The sequence below is a fragment of the Pituophis catenifer genome, unplaced genomic scaffold (genome assembly GCF_029215685.1).
Source record: "Pituophis catenifer annectens isolate HBS135680 unplaced genomic scaffold, rPitCat1.0.hap2 SCAF_2, whole genome shotgun sequence".
Lineage (NCBI taxonomy): Eukaryota > Metazoa > Chordata > Lepidosauria > Squamata > Colubridae > Pituophis > Pituophis catenifer.
Genome location: NW_027256882.1, coordinates 34,791,876 through 34,811,392, shown reverse-complemented (window position 1 = coordinate 34,811,392; position 19,517 = coordinate 34,791,876). Strand labels below are relative to the sequence as shown.

Sequence of the window (19,517 nt, the reverse complement as noted above, 5' to 3'; positions counted from 1 at the left end):
CCATCACGGCCTTAAAACCACAAATCATATGACTTTCGGAATCTCTTCATATTGTCATAGCAACCGAGTCAATTGCCCCTCTTTCCGATCATGAGCTTGCAACGTTGTCCTCTCGCTAACCACATACCTTTGCTGCTTCAGGTACTGTGTGATAAGACAAGGTGATCTTGCAAGTCCCTAGATCCCAAGCTACATAGGTCGAAGCCAGCACTTTGAATTGTACCCAGATGCATCCCTCCGCATTCCTCCTAAGAACTTTTTTCTGGACACAATTCACACCTGTCAGGCCCACCATCGTGTCCTGCCATTCTGTTGGAAGGGGGGCAGGGAGGCTTGCTGGCATTTTTAGCTTGCTTTTGCTGTAACCGCTTGGGAAATAGGGAGGGGCAGTGTTTTCAAAGACAGAATTAGGGAGTGGGGAGCATCTTCTGAGACAGAGCGAACTCTCTCCCAGCTGGTTTCAGCCTGACTCCAAGGCCATCATGCCCTGAAGAGGAGCTGTTATCTCCTCACACCTCAGAGACTCTCCAAACAACCTTTTGTGGACTGGTTTGTGGGGGGGGGGGGGGGGGGGGGCGAGAGAGGAGTTGGGCTTGGGGAAAGGAAAGAATGTTGTTTGCTTTGCGTGGGCTTTTTCAAATTTCCCCTTATTCTCCTGTAGTCATTTCTCTCTCAGCAAAAAGTTCTTTTGATTCAACTAAATGGATTAAGAGTCTTGCTTGCTGAGAGGCAGTTCCTCACAACGCCTCTTTGTGTGCTTGTCTTTGCATTCTAAAGGATAGAAACATCTTCCTAAATAAAATTAAAGTGATGTGATGCTTAATGTATAATGGTGGAGACAGTCGGTTGCTTTTACAAAATATTTGCAGCCCCAAAGTCAGACTTACTTCAGATTTACTTGAAAGGAGCATTTACAAGTGTTCCGTGTTCCATCTGGCTCTTCAGCCTGGCAGCTCTCCCCTTCAAGATTCTCCTTCGGGGCTTCAAGAAAGACAATCTTAGGAAGCTAGTCTGCCAGACGATGTAGGTGTGATCCCATCTCTGAGCATCAGAAATTTCAGAGGATAATCTGTCTTTGATCTGGTTGAAGTCGTTTTGTGTCGTCATCATTTTTCCAGTAGAGAGGGAAGGCACGGAGATCATGGTGTCTTCATCTGAAGTGAGGGGTAGCTGTGTGTCCCTTAGGTAATTTATGAGGAGAATACAGATAGTCCTTGGACTTACAATAGCTCATTTAATGACCGAAGTTACAGTGGCACTGAAAAAAAGTGACTTATGACCGTTTTTCAGTTTAGGACTGTTGTAGCATCCACACAGTCACATTATCAAAATTCAAATGCTTGGCAACTGACTCATATTTAGGACTGTTGCAATGTCATGTGATCCCCTTTTGCGACCTGTTGACAAATGAAGTCATCAGGGAAGACAGATTCGCTTAACAACCGTTTACTAACTTACCCACTGCAGCGATTCGCTTAACAACTGTAGCAAGAAGGTTGTAAAACAGGCAAAATTCACAACGGTCTCTTAGCAACAGAAATTTTGTGCTCAGTTATGGTCCTAAGCGGAGGATTACCTGTACTGGGGCCTTTGTCCAAATGGCAGGCTATCCCCGTTCAGCGAATAGCAGATGTTTTCAAGCTGCCTACGTTGCTTGATGGCTTGAAAACCTCAGCTGTTCACTGAAGGGGGATAGCTTGCAATTTGCGTGACCTGCTAAGGTTCGAAAGGTTTGCCTCATGAGCTTCCTCACTCCTCCTCTGCCAACAGGTGAGCAGCTCCCCGGAGCCCCTGCCCCGAGACCACCCTCCCCCGGGCGCTATTGGCACTGAGCGCTCCCAGCGGGCAGAGAAGGCCAAGGAGAGCACGGAAGGCCTGGGCGTTCTGAAGGCCGAGCAGAGCCCCCAGCTGGACTCCCCAGGAGCCTGCCCACCCATCCAATTTGGTGCCAGCGACAAGGTAAGTGTGACAGTTGGGAGCACCTGGGTTACCTGCCTCCCAGATTTGCCGTAGGCTACTCTTTGAAAACTCTGAGCCAGAGAAGCCCTGGGCTCAGACCTCGACTGGGGACTTTGGCCTTTCAGGATGCTGACCTTCGCTTCATTGTGAATGAAGTCCCCAAAGCAGGTGAAGAGCTGCACCAGGCACTCACCGAAGGGGTAAGTGGGGGTAGCAGCCAATGCTGCAGTCAGAGATGAGAGCAGCTCCACGGGACTTAAAAGCAGCTTGCTCCCTGGTATATAGCTTGAATTAGATTGCTAAAGGTTTGTGTTTGAGTCAGCACACGTAGCGATGAAATAAAATAGGTCCAATTGATTTGGGTGAGAGGGAATTGGAGAATTAGACGGTGACCATCTGCCTCTCAACAGCTTCTCCGTCTGCTCTCTCCACAGCTGGCCTCTGCTCCCCGAGAGTGGGAGCTGCTTCCCCCAGCCCCTCCCAGCCACAGGGCATCCCCCGAGATGCCTCCCAGTCGTTCCTTCGAGCCCCGATCTTTCCCGGGAGCTCCAGCTGCCGCCGCCTCTTCCTGTTTACATGGTTTCCCACCAGACGCGCCCATGTTCTCAGGTAGGGAAGGGGATTTGGTTGGTTTTGGGGACGGACGGGACTCTTCGAGTGGCTCAAAAGCAGATTAGCGCCTGATGGTGTTTCTCTCCGCAGGTGAGAGGGGCCAGGGGCCACGGCTGTACCCGGAGCTGTTTTATGGGAACCAGGTAGCCATCTTGGCAGGCGGGAGGCAGAAGAGGGAGATGCTTTCCTGGAACAGAAAGTGGGGATTGTGCACTGGGCACAGACCAGTTAAAATGGTCTGGCTTGAGTTAATTTTAAATTGATTTTAAATTGGGTTGTTTTAATTTACGGCCAAAATATTTAATTATTTTAATACTGTTTTTTAAATTTTGTATGTATTGTTTTTTTTACTTTGGCTGTTCACCGCCCTGAGTCCTATTTTGGAGAAGGGCGGTATAGAAATTTAAACAAATAAATAAATAAATAAATAAATAAAATGACGCATGCTGCTCGGGGTGGGCCGGGGATGTGGGCATCTGCGTTGGCGTCCTGCGTCTTTATCCTCTGATGGCATTTTATTCGTTCTCTTTGTCTGTAGGTCCCCAACGCCCAGCTCGAGTCTCAGCTCCACAGCGCAAGTGGTGGCAGCAACTACCGTCCGAACACCCCCTCTGTTCACTCATACAGGTAACAAGGCCGGTGGGGGAGCGGACTGTAGATTGATCCTGGTTGGGGATGGAGCAATGATCCCTCCTTGTTTGGGATCCACCCGGAGGGTCGGGTCCCAAACGCAGCTGTTGGCGCCATCTGAGCCAGATTCTTGCTCCCTAGGTCCCAGCACCTGTACCTCCAGCCCAGCCCGGCCCCTGCTTCTCCAGCTCAGACAGCAGCCGGCGCAGTGCTTCCGAGTTCAGCCTTGCTCTCGGGGATGGCCTTGAAAGGACAGTATGTGGAAATAGCAGCTCTGCAGGCGGCCGACCTGCCCAAACTTCCGGCTACGGGCTTGCTGTACCAGGCACCGCCTCCCTCCTTCATCTACAGCTCTGCTTTCTGCGGGAGCCAATTGGCTCCTGAACAGGCCTTGCTTCAGGTACTGGGGAAGTAATGCAAGACAACGAGGAGCCCTCCACTTAACGACAACCATAGGGACCGGGGAAATGTGTTGTTAAGTGAGGCATTGTGTGTGACTACACCAGGGGTGAAATGCTCCCGGTTTGGACCGGATCACCGATCCGGTAGCGATAGAGGCGGGTGGTTCGGAGAACCAGTAGGAAAAATCCCGGCGGCCCACCCCCCCCTTCACCATGCCCAGCTGAGCCACACAATCATCAGAGACTGTTTTTTTTTACTTTTAAAAGCATTTTTTCTACAACCTCTTCAGCCAAAAAAATGCTTTTAAAAGTAAAAAAAAAAAGCCTCTGATGATTGCGTGGCTCAGCTGGGATTGTCAAAGCATTTTTTTCTGCAACCCCTTTGGCCAAAGAGGTTGTAGGGGGGGAAAAAAGCCTTTAAAAGCCTCTGGCGATCCCAGCTGACTTGCCTGATCGTCAGAGGCATCTAAAATTACCCCACCCCCACCAAGCCACGCCTACAGAACCGGTAGTAACAAATTTTAGATTTCACTCCTGGACTACACCCAATTTTATGATCTTTTTGCTAGGGTCTTTAAGCAAGACAACAATATGACCAGCACTTGCAGTCTTCCCTATCAGCTTCCCCTTTGGCTTTCCTTGTCAGAAGCTGGCTGGGAAGGTTGCAGATGGCGATCATCGGATTGCAGAACACCGCAACCGTCAGAAACGCATGACAGTTGCCAAGCACTCAGATCATAAAACACTTGTGCTGTGATTGTGTAACTGCAAGGACTGAGTGCAAGTCACTTAGTGTGACTTCCACATCGTGTCACATGTAAGTCATTGTAAGTCACAACCCTAACTCAAAAGTTTCGAGCGCTAAAATCGTACTAAACAAATGGTTGTAAGTTGAGGGCTGTCAGTAATGGGCAGAGAACAGGGAAGAGCAGGTGAAATTACTGAAGAAAAAGAGAGCTGGAATTCCAAAGGAGAACCAGATTGGGACAGAGTAGCCCTCCTGAAACCAAAATGCTATCAAAGCAGAGTTTTGAGTTAGAGGTGCATTTTGGCCAGCGCTTTCTCAGTGATGCAATGCTCTTCAAATAACAGGGTCTACAAAGCTAGCTTCTTGATCTGAACTTGGTTTTATCTATCCATTTAGTCCACTTATATGCTTCCTAACCCCAAAGAATCTGGGCAGCTTTACAGAAAAGCACTCTGATAATGTGGCAACAGAGCAAGAATCAACATTTGAAAGAGCCATCCCTCCTTTATAGCTCTGGTGTGAAATTGATTTGCTTTCCAGTCCTGCAGTCGAGCAAAAAGATCCAGCAAACAAAATTTCCGGTCTGCATGCAGAGGGGTGGGGTGGGGTGGGGAAGCAAGCTTTTCCAACTGCAAAGACACTCACGCTGAGAAAAACCCAGGTTTTTCTGATTTTGAACCCTTTGTGTGCCAGATTGTGCTACCAAAGCATTCTCTGAGGGGGCAGTATCAGCAGAGGCTTGTTCTTGGTGACTAGATCAATAGGAGCATGACACCGGAGATGCAGTCTGGCATTTTAAACCTGATTTTCCTGCTTGCTCACCCAAACGGTGCCCATCTTGGTACGAGGACATTGGGGTGATTACTACTACTTATCAGCATATTGCCATGGCTTACCAGAGGAAGAGCTTTCCTTCACTGGCTGAGAAGATTCCTCGTCAAGTTTTTGACAGCTGCATTGAGATTCATATCCATTGAGGACCTGTATACTGCACGAGTCAAAAAGAGGGCTGTGAAAATATTTACAGACCCCTCACATCCTGGACATAAACTGTTTCAACTCCTACCCTCAAAAAACGACGCTATAGAGCACTGCACACCAGAACAACTAGACACAAGGACTGTTTTTTCCCAAATGCCATCACTCTGCTAAACAAATAATTCCCTCAACATTGTCAAACTAGTTACCAAGTCTGCACTAATATTAATCTTCTCATTGTTCCCACCACCCATCTCCTCCCACTTATGACTGTATGACTGTAATTTTGTTGCTTGTATCCTTACGATTTATATTGATATTGTTTCCTGACTGCTTATTTGTACCCTATGACTATCATTAAGTGTTGTACCTTATGATTCTTGATGAACCTATCTTTTTTTTATGTATACTGAGAGAAGATGCACCAAGACAAATTCCTTGTGTGTCCAATCACACTTGGCCAATAAACAATTCTAATTCATATCATGTCTCCCCTCAGCTCCCCAGACCTTTTCAAAAGCAATTGGTAATAGAGACCAGGCAGCACAACAAAACAAAAAAGGAATTAAATCCTCTGGAAAATATGTGCCTCATTTTTTTTTTTTTTTAACTGAAGATGTGCAAAGATTCCGTGCATAAAGTCTTAACTTAAACACCTGAAATATCCGCCTTCAGGTAGACCATGTATGGATGTTTTGGTCCATGTAAGGGACCAAAACATTTAAACTTTGGTCCATCAACTCTCCCATTTACTGTAATGCCCAAGTCTCTCAGTTCCTTTTTTCCCCCTGATTCCAACAAGATTCAGTTTCCTGAAACTTGAAGCCATTTTTTATCTATCCTTGTGAACTAAAGGTAGTCCTCAACTTACAACCACAGTTGAGCCCAACATTTATGTTGCCAAGTGAGAAATTTGTTGAATGAGTTTTGTCCCATTTTACAACTTTTCTTGCCATGTTTGTTAAGTGAATCTGTCTTCCCCATTGACTTTGCTTGTCAGACTGTGTCACATGATCCAGGGACACTGCAACTGTCATAAATGTGAGTCAGTTGTCAACCAACTGAACGTAAATCACGTGACTATGGGGATGTCGCAATAAGTGTCATAAGTGTGAAAAATGGTCATGTCACTTTTTTCAATGGCGTAACTTGAACGGTTGTAATAGAAAAATAAAAAATAGAATTCTTTATTGGCCAAGTGTGATTGGACACACACGGAATTTGTCTTCGGTGCATAAGCTCTCAGTGTACATAAAAGATATAAGTGATAAACCATGATCATAGTCGTCATAAATACATTCATCATGAATCATAAGATACAACACTTGGTGATAGTCATAGGATATTAAATAAGCAATCAAAATCATACTAGGAAACTACCTGTGCATCTGTTCTTGCCCAGCAGCCCATCATATTTGTAACTCAGATTATGGTCCCCCCCAAACCAGAACTCCCACACAGCCAGGTTCTGCCCGGGCACCACCCCAAAAGGGTATATCCAGTTTTTTTCTGTGCTGTCACCATCTAAGGACCAGGTATTCCCTGACCACCTCTTCCGTCCTTCACAGGTGCGTCAGGAACTCGCCTCCCCTTCTGAGTTCTACCCCGCCACACTGGGCCAAGGCAGCCAGAGCAATTTCCTGACGGCCACAGGACCTGCCCAACAGGTGAGGGTGAGCTTATTTTCCTGGAGATCCCTAGACTCTTCCCGGGAAGGCTGTGAATGCAGCATCTGCCACTCTCACTCTCTCTTTCTGCTTCTGCCCCAGGTGCTCTTGCCAGTGGTGGAGTCGCCCCAGTTACCACCGGTGGTGAACTTTGGCTCTTTGCAACAAGCACCCCCAGCTGCCTCTGCCCCGCCACCACCCCAGCCGCCCCCTCCTCCAATGCCTCTGGTTCCTGTGGCTGCCCAGGCACTCCGGCCCCCAGGACAACTGGCTGGGCGATTGGTGTCTCCGGCCATCCGAGCCTTTCCCCCCGGCGGAGTGGGACGCAACGAGGTAAAGAAGGGTTGGGAAAATGGAGCCTGCTGGGAGGGAGAGATGGAGGGAGGGAAGCTTCCAACACCCGGCTTCTAACAAGGCTTGTTTTCTTCAGCTTCATGCTCTGGAAATGAAACCCATGCCAGATTACCGGAAACTCAATGGTCTGGGGTCTGTAGGTGCCCGGCCTCCTTCTGGAAACAGGCAAGTACTCTCTCTGGTGGGGGGAAATGATCTGTGGTTGAAGTTTATATTTCCAGGGCTGCAAAATCTTATTTATTCTTCCAGCTGGATGAAGTTTTGAAAATGTATTGGATTCCTGTATCATATCCCTTACTGGCCCAAGAGCTCTCCCGATTAAGCTGTTAGGTCTGAAACGTGGAGGATGATTAGGGTGGAAAAGGAGAATTTCTAACAGTTCTCAAGGAAGAAGTGTCATTGCGACTTCTTGTCATTTAGCTTTTCCCTTGATTACACCTGGGTGTAGCACAGCGGTTGCCTGGAAGGTGGGGGGGATCGCAGTTCACATGTACAGCTCCTTGTTTTGAAATGGATTGGGGAAAAAAAAGGTTCCTGCAAGTGGGAAGGAATGTTTCTCCCATTAGTTTACATCCATGTTTCTCAACCTTGGGCAATTTTAAGAGGATGTGGACTTCAACTCCCATAATTCCTCAGCCAGTCGCTTCCTCCTTCCGCTTTTACCATGAGGAATGTCTAGGACTTTGGAGGCCTTATTGTAAAAAATAAAATAAAAAAGATGATGTTGAAGTGTTTTCATTGTAGCATTTCAGTTTTTCATTTACCTATTTTAAGTAAGGGATCTACAAAAACACAAAAGCATGTGGAAAGAAGTTTTTCCTGGACACAGCCCCGTTGACAGCCTCCGTGTATCTCACAAACTTGGGAAGCCTAATTTGTGGAGGGATAATCTACTACCAGTAGTCCTCGACTTACGATCACAATTGAGCCCAAAGTTTCTGTTGTTAAGGGAGACATTTGTTAAGTGAATTTTGCCCCATTTTATGACCTTTCCAGCTACCAGAGGTGCTATTCAGCCGGTTCGGACCAGTTTGCCCGAACTGGTAGCAGAAATTGCAGGTGAGCCCACCCCGGCTCTATGCCATCCTATTTAGGCACGTTTTTGAGGCTGGGTGCACCCATGAAGCGAGCATGCACGCAGCGAACCGGTAGTAATATAATCCGAAACCCACCATTAAGTGACTCACTTCAGTTGATAAGTTAGTAACCCAATTGTTAAGTTAATCTGGCTTCCCCATTGACTTTGCTTGTCAGAAGGTCGCAAAAGGGAATCACATGACCTTGAGACACAGCGGTCATAAATATGAACCAGTTGCCAAGCATCTGAATTTTGATTCAGGATGCTACAAAGGTCGTAAGTGTGAAAAACTATCATAAATCACATTTTTCAGTGCTGTTGTAACTTTGAACAGTCACTAAGCAAACAGTTGTAAGGCAAGGATTACCTGTTAGCTGTTTGGGAGCTTCTTGAAAGAAAGATGGGATCCGGGTTTCACAGCAAGTCAAATTTGACGAGGGAAGAATTCCAAAGAGGGTTTTAAGGCATTGCTATTAAAATATTGATAATGCTTTTGCTTCTCCCTAGAGAGAGATTTTTTATTATTATTATTGAAGAGCGGAATATAAATCTGTTCTTTACAGAAAATCACGGCTTTCAGGATTTTCTGTTTAGAAAGAGAAACGGGATGTAAAAAAAACTTTTTTAAAAATTCTCTGGAGAGGAGAAACGCACCAGTTTGAAGTGCTTTTCCTTAGAACCGCATTCATTCATTCATTCATTCATTCATTCATTCATTCATTCATTTATTGGTCCGATTTATATGCTGCCCTTCTCCGGAGACTCAGGGTGGCTTACAATGCATTAAGCAATAGCCTTCATACTTTTGTATATACCTGCTTAGTAGGGCTTTCGGCCCCCCCTAAGTGGTGTTCTTTTTTATACAAAGTCAGCTTATTGCCCCCACAATCCGGGTCCTCATTTTACCTACCTCGGAAGGTTGGAAAGCTGAGTCAACCTTGAGCCTGATGAGATTTGAACTCACAGTAATTGCAGGCAGCTGGCAGCTAAGTGCTACTTAACAGCACTTTAGTCTGCTGCGCCACCAAGGCTCCTGATAGCACCGAGAGCCCAGGTCGAAGGCTGCCTGGGGTCTCTTTCTTAGGCTGAGCCTTTTTCTCTTCTCCCGCAGGCCTTTCTCTGGAGGCTTCAGCGCCAGGCTCAAATCTCCCGGGTCTGGCTACGGCGGCCTCTTTCGTGCCCAGCGCTTTGAGGTCTACCAGCAGGTGAGGCTGGCTTCTGGGGCTAACTAAATGGATGGATAAGATGGCAGCCCAGACCAATCTTAACCTTTAACCAACTTCTCCTCTTTTCCTTCTGCTCCTCTTCTTGCCCTGGCAGTCAGATGTTCTTCGGTGGAACCCCCGCTGCTGGGAACGGGCGCCTCAACCCCGGGATGGAGCTCCTGTCCGCCGCCTTGAGCCGGACACCCGTTCCCACACCGACAAGCAAGACCCCAATCTCTCCGGACACCACTAGCCCAGAATACTTCTCCCTCCCCTTTGGATTTGGTTTTGACATCCTCTCCTCAGAATGATTTTTTTGGTGGGGGAGGGGAAGGGCTCTTTGCTGGGGCTCCTCCCTCCTCTCGGTTGATGTATCCTAAAGATGGGGGTGTCTCCTTAACTCCTTTTCTGTTTATGTGGGGAGGGGGCACACTGCATTTGTCCCCTCTGTTAGGGGTGTTTAGACTCTTAGTGGGATACTCGGAGTGTAATTTGGGGGGGCAAGGATCAGGATTTGGGGAGGCTCCCAGCTGAATGTATTTTTGCTTATTTCCTTTGGTTTCACCTGAGTTTATATTTTTCTGGGAGGGGCTGCGTTGCCTCTTGATCCGAAGGGGGGAGGGAGCTGCTCTAAAGTGTGGAGTGTAAATATATATAAATATGAACATGTGAGGTCTTGCCTCTCCCCTCTTCTATTTATGGGAGTAGGGGGAGGCGTGCCTGGGAGCCTGCCTCCTCTCCTGTCTGTCTGCTCCCCTGAGTTTGAAATAGGAAGCGTTGAGTTTTTAAAAAGGTGGTCGAGCTGGTTTGTTTAATAAATAAAACCAAAAAAAAAAAAGTTGTTTAAAAAAAACCAATAAAATAAAAAGATCAATCTGTTGAGTTCCCCCTGTCGTTAATGTTTACTGATAAGACCTGAATTCCATTCTAAAATCCATTGAGAATACCTCTAGTTAAAGTTCTGCGTGAAAATGACCTGCGGTGTTTACTCACAGTTTATTGCCTGAAATCAACCTGACATGCAGTAAATTGAGAAGTAGTCTTAGCAGGATTAGAGTAGCGATTAGCAAATAGCAATTAGACTTACATGCCGCTTCATGGTGCTTTACAGCCGTCTCTTGAGTGGTTTACAGAATCAGCCTATTGTCTCCAACAGTCTGGGTCCTCCTTTTACCCACCTCAGAAGGATGGAAGGCTGAGTCAACCTTGAACCAGTCAGAATCGAACTGCTGGCAGTCGGCAGAGTTAGCCTGCAATACTGCATTCTAATCACTGAGCCGCCATGGCTCTGTAAGCCACTTGTTCCATAAAATTACAAAGATGCATTAGAACAAGTAGGACAGAAACATCACAATTTAAGTGTGAAGATCTATCCAAGAAGCTGAAGAATCTTAGGGTAGGGGGTCGAACGGCATTTTCCTCCATTCTGGTCCACAGAAGCTCTCTGGGAAGGGACAGAAGACGACTACGGATGAATGATTAGCGATAGGAAATATTTTTTTTCTTGGACTCTCTTCTAAACTAACGGTGTTTCTGAAATAAAACCTCTTAATTGTGCCATCAACCACATAGACTTTTTTTCAGAATGATCTGTTCCCAGATTCATTCTGCTTGATTTCTGCAAATTCAAACGCCAGGGTTTTTTTTTCTTCCATAGTGTGTCACACGGAAAAGGTACAGACACATCCAAAGCACTTGAATATATTTTTTCCAAGACTAGTACGACCTTCCGTATTTCTTCTTCTGCTGTTGACAGTTGATTCTAAAAGGCAGAAGCTTTCGCCCCCACTTCAGTATCTCCTCTTGTCAATTCCAAGTCTGGTTCCTCTACCCAGTGCCATCAATTTGGTCGTCTTTATATTTAATTGCCGTAGTTCAATTTTATGTTATAAAAGCATGTGACACCCGAGTCCCAGAAAAATCTGCAATTTGCAAGTTTAAAAATGTTTTTAAAATATCAACACAACTACAAACATGGCAGAGAAAGCAATTTGGTTAGGAAGAGGAAAGAAAGAAAAATAGCATCAGTCATCCTTGTCAAAAGCTTGAGCAAAGAGCCACATCTTCAGGATCCTTCAAAATCAAAGAATGGAAGCTGGCTGAATCTTGGGTGGGTAGGTGGGTGAGAGGGTACCTCATTCCAGAGGGCGAATGGGGCTACACTGATGTACCTTGTGGTCCAAAAGATGAAATTATTCAATCAATGGAACCCACAAACCCTGCCAGGTAAAACTGGGCCAATACAATGGGAGATAGGTGGTCCCTCTAAAGCTGGGCTCCATGAGGGCTTTGTAGGCAGTGACCAGCACACTGAATCACATCTAAAACCAAATTTGCAATCAGTTTAGCTTGTGATGCAGAGGTGTTGTGAGGGCATACTGAGGCATGCCCATAACTACTGTAACTACAACTGCAGTCTATATCAGCTGAAGCTTTTGAATAGTCTTCAAGGGCAGCCCCACATAAGAGCTCATTACAGTAGTCAAGCCACTGATGGGCAGTCCCAAGCACCTACAGCTACTTGGTGTTGAGCTGCAGAAAGGTGTTCTCCATGCAAATAACAGCAGCCTAATCAAGGAACTAATAACACTCCAGCGAACACTGATGGGACAAGACATGTCTAGATAAACTAAGCAAACTTCATTCCTAGCAGTGATGATGTTACATAGATGGGTAAGGAAATAAGTTCAGAAAGCCCCAACGACCTCAAAAGTTTCTAAATTTCAACAGTTTTGCAGACCAACTGCAGTGAAAACGTAGCCCGAAATTCACCCGTCTAGCCAATTTCTTACTAAATTCAGTGTCTGAAAACATTCCCCTCTCCACTTGAGTCTGAAAGCTGCTTCTTGATCTTATAGCGCTACCTGGACACACACCATCCCCAAACACCTTGCACTGTTAAATATTTGTCTATGGAGAATCCTGTGTCATTTGAAGGTCACGGTTGTCTCAGAGGTGCTTTTTTCAAAAGGCAACTGGACTTTTTTTTCCCCTTGAAGATGTTACGCTTCTCATCCCAAGAAGCTTCATTAGTTCTGAACTGATGAAGCTTTTTGAGATGAGAAGCGAAACCTATTCTTGCTCAAGGAAAAAAGTGTGCAACGCGCTCTATGTGGGGCTGCCCTTGAAGAGCATCCGGAAGCTCCAGTTGGTGCAAAATGCAGCGGCCCGCATAGTTTTATGCAGACCCCGGTGTGCACATGTATCGCCTCTCCTACGGGAGCTGCATTGGCTGCCGATTTTGCTTCCAGGTGCAATTTAAGGTGCTGGTTGTCACTTTTAAAGCCCTTCATGTCTTGGGACCAGATTATCTGAGGGACTGTCTCTTGCCGGTCACATCTACCCAACCCACCAGATTGGGTAGGCAGGGAATGTTGCGAGTCCTATCCCCTAGGGAGATACACCTGGTGGGACCCAGAAAAAGGGCCTTCTGCATGGTGGCTCCCTCTATGGAACGGTTGTGGTCCACCAGCAGCCAGCAGAGCTGGCAGCAAATTCGGACAGTGAGGAGGCTGGGGAGAAATGTGGGCCAATCCTGGAGTCGGGGGAAGGCTTCGACGAGGGCTCCGCGTCGGAGGCAGAGAGGGAGCCAGGGCCATCTGATGGTTATGTGCTACCTCCGGAATCTGACATAAGCGAGGCAGAACAGGGGGAGCCTGTTCCCAATGCGCACACGCAGAGTGCTGCCAGGAGGCAAGAACGATTAAGGCAAAAGGGGTGACTCTGGAGTAAGGCTTGGAGATGATCGGCCCCTCCCATAAGACAGAGTAGCAAAAAAGCTCCATTTGACTCTGCTCTGTTCTTGCAAAACTAATTGGCAATTAGGTCTCTGGCAGCATTTCAAGGGAGATAAAGATGGGTGTTTATCAGCATTACTTAGAAAGACTGTGGCAGACATCTGGTGGACTCTTCACAGAATGTTTGGGAATTATTACGGGCTGTGAACCATTCACAGCCGTTTAAATAAAAGAGGATTTTTGGGACTAAGCTTGTGATTTAAGCTTTCTCAGGGAGCCTAGGTCAGAACAGGAACATCATTTCCCCCCCCCCCAGAAATTAGAATGGCCCCCCACTCTAACACTCTTCTGGAAGGTGCCGAAAACCTGGTTCTGCCAGCAGGCCTGGGGAACCCAGAGCAGGATGGAGCCCATTAAATGGCTCGTGTGAGGTGCTGTCACCAGAGGGGTGATTTTATTGAATTAATTTATTATATGTCTCTTACTAGTTTTACTGTGTTATATGAGATTTTATATTCTGTAAGCCGCCTTCAGTTGCTATGGGCGACTAGGCGGCAATATAAAATCCCCAAATAAAATAATAAAATAGTTCCAGTTAGTTGCCTTTTGAAAAAGCACCTGAGGCAGGGGTGAGATCCAGCAGGTTCTAGAGAACCGGTAGCGGAAATTTTGAGCAGTTTGGAGAACCGGCAAATACTCTGGCTGGCCGAGTGGGGTGGGAATGGAGATTTTGCAGTATCTTTCCCCCAGGAGTGGGAAGGGAATGGAGATTTTGCAGTATCCTTCCCCTGCCACGCCCACCAAGCCACGCCCACAGAACCGGTAGTAAAAAAATTTGGATATCACCACTGCTCTGAGGCACCTAGCATGGTTTTAATGCTGAACAGCATTATCATGTTTCACTCAACGAAAGCCGAAGCCCGTTGTGCTTCTTTTAAGCCTTCCCAAGAAAAGGGCTGGCTGTGTGAACCTGCTTGGCAAAAATAACTCAAAGACAATTAAAAGGCGCTACGAAGTATGAAATCCGCAATTGATTGTGAAGGGGTGGGTGGGAGAGAAAGAAACGCAACTGAATCCTGGACATGTGGTTTTCCTTTATTGATTTTGGCAGCAGCTTGGACACTCCACGGGGAGGGGAGGGGAGAAAAGTCACTGCAACCATGGGGGAAAATAAATGGAATTTAAATATTTGGCCTGAGAAAGGAGTGGGGTGTCTGCATCACGCGCATGTGGACAGCGAGGCCGGCTTTGATGAACAGGCCTCGGCCTCAGGCGCTTCCGGCCAGCCTCTCTTAGGAGTCTTCAGCCACAAAGGCCTGCTGGGCACTGGGAAAGCGCTGAGGAGTGAAGCTGGGATCGGACTGAAGTCTCTCCTGCAGATCGGATTTCAACTGGAAAAAGGCGGGAAGAAAGCAAGAGCATCAATTAGCAATAGCCACTTAAGATATCTCGCTCTCTGTGGGCACACTGAGAATATATCCGCTGAACAAAACTCCGCATTGGCGAGAGGAAGGGCATCCGGCCATTAAAACACTCTGCTAGCTCCATTCAGTTGCCCGGACTCCACCCCGCAAGGGATTATGGGGTCATTAAATGATGATGATGATGATTTCTTATATACCACTTAATAGTGCTTTACAGCCCTCTCTAAACTGTTTAGAGTCAGCATATGGCTCCCAGCAATCTGGGTCCTCATTTTTCCGACCTCGAAAGGATCAACCTTGAGCCGGTCAGGATCGAACTCCTGGCAGTGGGCAGAGTCAGCCTGCAATACTGCATTCTAACCACTGCGCCACCCCACGGCTCTTCACGGCAATTACCTCTTCCTGTAAGAAAGCACCTCTGGTACCTGCCATTGCACCCTCTGTCCCACAGTCAAGGAATATTTCCCACCTGCTGCTGGTATCCATCTTGCAAGGCCGGATCAGCAAGGTCTCGGTTCAGGCTCTCGGCGCTCGTCAAAGGTTTTACTCCGACCACTCTCGCAGCTTTGTTGACAGCCTCTGACAGGAGCAATGGGGGGCCATCACCCTGCATTGTCTGCAAAGTTTTTTTAAAAACATGTAAGCATTAGCCATAGATATAGATAGACAGACAGACAGACAAGATAGATAGATGATAGACAGACAGACAAAATAGATAGAGACAAGATAGATGATAGGTAGGTAGGTAGGTAGGTAGGTAGATGATAGATAGATAGATAGATAGATAGATAGATAGATAGATAGATAGATAGATAGATAGATAGATAGATAGATAGATGATAAATAGACAGACAAGATAGATGATAGATAGATACAGACAGACAAGATAGATAGATTAGGTAGGTAGGTAGGTAGGTAGATAGATAGATGATAATAGACAGACAGACTAGATAGATAGATAGATAGATAGATAGATAGATAGATAGATAGATAGATAGATAGATGATAAATAGACAGACAAGATAGATGATAGATAGATACAGACAGACAAGATAGATTAGGTAGGTAGGTAGGTAGGTAGGTAGGTAGGTAGATAGATAGATAGATAGATAGATAGATAGATGATAATAGACAGACAGACAAGATAGATAGATAGATAGATAGATAGATAGATAGATAGATAGATAGATAGATCAGATAAAGATAGAGATATATAGATGATATAGATATATAAGTTTCCAACAAAAGAGAATACAAGAGTCTGACTTATGACAGCAACTGAGCCCAAAATTGATTGCTGCTAAGCAAGAAAGTTCTGGGCTCAGCTGTGGTCGTAAGTCGAGGACTTCCTGTAACAACGTTGGAAGGGATTTTGTAGGTCTTCTAAGCCAACCGCTGCTCAAGCAGGAAACCCTATGCAGGTAGTCCTTGACTTGCAATCACAATTGAGCCCCAAAATTTCTGTTGCGAAGTGAGTTTTGTTCCATTTTTACAATCTTTCTTGCCCCGGTTGTTAAGCGAATCACTGCAGTTGTTTATTTATTTATTTATTTATTTAATTAAATTTTTATACCGCCCTTCTCCAAAATAGGACTCAGGGCGGTGCACAGCCAAGGTAAAAACAAGACATATATACAAACATGGTGAATCTAAAAAACTATTTAAAATAATTAAATGTTTTGGCCGAATTAAAACCATTTCCAATTTAAAATCAATTTAAAAATTAAAAAAAATTTGGTCAAGCCAGCCCAGCTTGTTGGAACAAATAGGTTTTTAGGGCCCGACGAAAAATCCGGAGGTCTGTTATTATGCGTAATTCTGGGGGGAGGGTGTTCCAGAGGGTAGGCGCCACCACAGAGAAGGCTCTCCCCCTGGGGGTCGCCAGCCGACATTGCCTGGCGGACGGCACCCTGAGGAGGCCCACTCTGTGTGAGCGTACTGGCCGGTGGGAGGCTATTGGTGGCAGAAGGCGGTCTCGTAAGTACCCCGGCCCTAAGCCATGGAGCGCTTTAAAGGTGGTCACCAACACCTTGAAGCGCACCCGGAAGACCACCGGGAGCCAGTGCAGCTCGCGCAGGAGAGGTGTCACGTGGGAGCGCCTCGTCGCCCCCATGATCCCCCGCGCGGCCGCGTTCTGGACCAGCTGGAGCCTCCGGGTGCACCCCAGGGGGAGCCCCATGTAGAGAGCGTTGCAGTAGTCCAGGCGGGAGGTGACGAGTGCCTGAGTGACTGTGCGTAGGGAGTCCCGATCTAGAAAGGGACGCAACTGGCGTATCAGGCGAACCTGATAAAAAGCCCCCCTGGCCACGGCCGTCAAATGATCTTCCAAGGACAGCCGTGCGTCCAGGAGGGGAGTTGTTAGGTTAGTGACATCGTTGTTAAATGAATCTGTTTTTCCCCGTTGATTGTCAGGTCACCAAAGGTGATGGGACACTGCAGCTGTCATAAATATGAGTCAGTTGCCAAGCGTCTGAATCTTGATCATGTGACCGCAGGGATGCTGCAACGGTCGTAAGTATGGACAAAATAGTCATAAGCTATTTTTTTTTTACAGCGTCGTCGAACCTTCAAATGGTCACAAAATGAACTGTTGGAAGTCAAGGACCACCTACACAGATTTTAGACAAAATAGTTGTCCGATCTCTTCTTAAAACCCTCCAATTTTTTTTCAACGCTCCAGGCAAACGAGTGTCCTTGCCCACCTTGCAAGAGGGTCCAGTCTCACCTTGCGCCGCTTAGCTGGCATACCGCTCAGGTAAGCATCACTGAGGGGCGGCTGTTGCTTGAGCTTGCGCTGGCTCTGGATGTCCTCCCGGATGATGGGCACCCACTCCTGGCAGAGGAGAAGGGGAGAGCAAAAGTTCCGGGAACTGGTTAGCATCCCCCACAATGTACCAATCCGAGGAGAATATTTCTAGCTCAGGGTTGAACGGAGGGGTTCTTGGTGCTCTATGAGCTGGATTGTTTCCTTGCAAACGTTTCATTACCCAACTAGGTTACATCATCAGTGCTAGCATGTCAGTCATGATGTTAGCAAGAGCAAGAGAATTTAGGCATACTGTTTCCCCAAAAGCCCCCAAAATAAGCCCTAGCTTGATTTTTACATATGCTCCTAATATAAGTCCTATCTCAAAAATAAGACCCTACCCCCGTGATGGCGAACCTATGGCACGCGTGCCACAGGTGGCACGCGGAGCCATATTAGTGGGCACGCCAGCTCAGCTCTGGGGCGCATGCGCGTGCCGGACAGCTGATTTTCGGGCCTTCTGGGCCCACCAGAAGTAGGGAAACAGGCTGTTTCCTGCCTCTGGAGGGCCTGGTGGGGGGTGGGGAAGGCCCGTTTTTCTTTCTTACCTGGCTCCAGATCCTTTCTATGGATCTGGGAAGGGCGAAAACAGCCTTTCCCACTCCCTCGGAGGCCCTACGGAGGCTGAAAGGGCCCATTTCCCGACTCCCGGTGGGACAGGAAGTGACGTTTTTTCCTGTCCCCAGCCTCCAGAGACTCCTAGAGAGGCTCCTACAGACTCCTAGAGAGGTTCTGGAGGCTGGAGACAGCAAAAAACATCACTTCCTGTCCCACAGAGAGTTGGGAAATGGGCCCTTTCAGCCGCCGTAGGGCCTCCAAGGGAGTGGGAAAGGCTGTTTTCAACCTTCCCAGATGCATAGAAAGGATCTGGAATCAGGTAAGAAAGAAAAATGGGCCTACCAGGCCATCATGTGCCAGGAGCAGGGGTGGGTGGGGTTGCGTGCACATGCAGGTGGGCACATGCATGCGCGACCCTCCCCCCCGCACCCCCCTCTCCTGGCACGCGATGGCAAAAAGGTTAGCCATCACTGCCCTACCCACTCCGTCCTGCCATCTGGTTGTATGAGGTGAGGCGAGGCGCATGCCTAAAGATCAAGCTAGGGCCTTAAACATCTTAAACCCTAGCTTGATTTTTACGCATGCGCCTCGCCCCACCTCATATAACCAGATGGCAGGACAGATGTTTAAGATGCTAATCAGGGAGATTGATGATTTAAGATGAAGTATTGTTAATAGTGACTAAGATTAAAGGGGCGGGGGTTGTAATAGAAGGGTAAATGTTCTTTTTTTTTTAAGATTTGAGTAAATTTTTTAAGATGGTATTAGTTGAGAGAGACGATTTAAGATTAAGAAATAAGCGTTATGGCAAAATAAAATACACTGCTCAAAAAAATAAAGGGAAGACAAGCAGAAGACATCCGAGATCTGAATGAATGAGATAGCCTTATTAAATACTTTGTTCGTTACATACAGTGGTTTTGTGTTCCCTTTAGTTGTTTGAGCAGTGTATAAACTACTGTATGTAAAGAACAAAGTATTTAATAAGGCTATTTCATTCATTCAGATCTCGGATGTCTTCTGCTTGTGTTCCCTTTATTTTTTTGAGCAGTATATATAAAATTTTGTTAACGATGGAAAAGAAAAATGGTATAAATTGATGACCGGATCAGGGCTCTGTTCCAAAAAAGATGTAATTTGTGCGTTGAAAAATAAAAATAACTTTTTGCAAAAAAAAAAAAAAAAAAAAAAAATCAAGCTAGGGAAGGGTAGTGGGGTGGAGCTGCCTCACGTGCCCCGCACCTGCTTACCTTAGGACTGCCACAGCCCGGTCTCCCACACCCTGACACCTGTCACACCGCTGCCCGATTTCTTCTGCGGCCGCTCACAGTTGGACACATGGCGCATCGCGCCAGTGCCA

At 46.7% G+C, this 19,517-nt stretch overlaps 2 protein-coding genes across 7 annotated transcripts in view; one reads left to right on the top strand and one right to left on the bottom strand.

Annotated features, from left to right (window-relative positions):
• Window positions 1-10,514, top strand: part of PRRC2A (proline rich coiled-coil 2A) — a 51,717-nt gene extending 41,203 nt beyond the window's left edge. For 2 of the 4 annotated variants that reach the window (XM_070936645.1, XM_070936644.1), the window contains exons 22-32: window positions 1,771-1,959; window positions 2,085-2,159; window positions 2,394-2,568; window positions 2,662-2,714; window positions 3,110-3,198; window positions 3,343-3,601; window positions 6,897-7,001; window positions 7,098-7,328; window positions 7,426-7,514; window positions 9,539-9,632; window positions 9,748-10,514. In XM_070936645.1, coding sequence (XP_070792746.1) covers window positions 1,771-1,959; window positions 2,085-2,159; window positions 2,394-2,568; window positions 2,662-2,714; window positions 3,110-3,198; window positions 3,343-3,601; window positions 6,897-7,001; window positions 7,098-7,328; window positions 7,426-7,514; window positions 9,539-9,632; window positions 9,748-9,885 — 1,497 coding nt within the window. In that variant the 3' untranslated portion in view covers window positions 9,886-10,514. The remainder of the gene's footprint in view (window positions 1-1,770; window positions 1,960-2,084; window positions 2,160-2,393; window positions 2,569-2,661; window positions 2,715-3,109; window positions 3,199-3,342; window positions 3,602-6,896; window positions 7,002-7,097; window positions 7,329-7,425; window positions 7,515-9,538; window positions 9,633-9,747) is intronic. The other 2 variants (XM_070936646.1, XM_070936647.1) reach the window with 2 other exon arrangements.
• A 3,929-nt stretch (window positions 10,515-14,443) lies between these two features.
• BAG6 (BAG cochaperone 6) overlaps window positions 14,444-19,517 on the bottom strand; it is a 46,445-nt gene continuing 41,371 nt past the window's right edge. For all 3 annotated transcript variants that reach the window (XM_070936642.1, XM_070936641.1, XM_070936643.1), the window contains exons 25-27: window positions 17,519-17,626; window positions 15,263-15,409; window positions 14,444-14,760 (exon numbers count right to left, since the gene is read on the bottom strand). In XM_070936642.1, coding sequence (XP_070792743.1) covers window positions 14,662-14,760; window positions 15,263-15,409; window positions 17,519-17,626 — 354 coding nt within the window. In that variant the 3' untranslated portion in view covers window positions 14,444-14,661. The remainder of the gene's footprint in view (window positions 14,761-15,262; window positions 15,410-17,518; window positions 17,627-19,517) is intronic.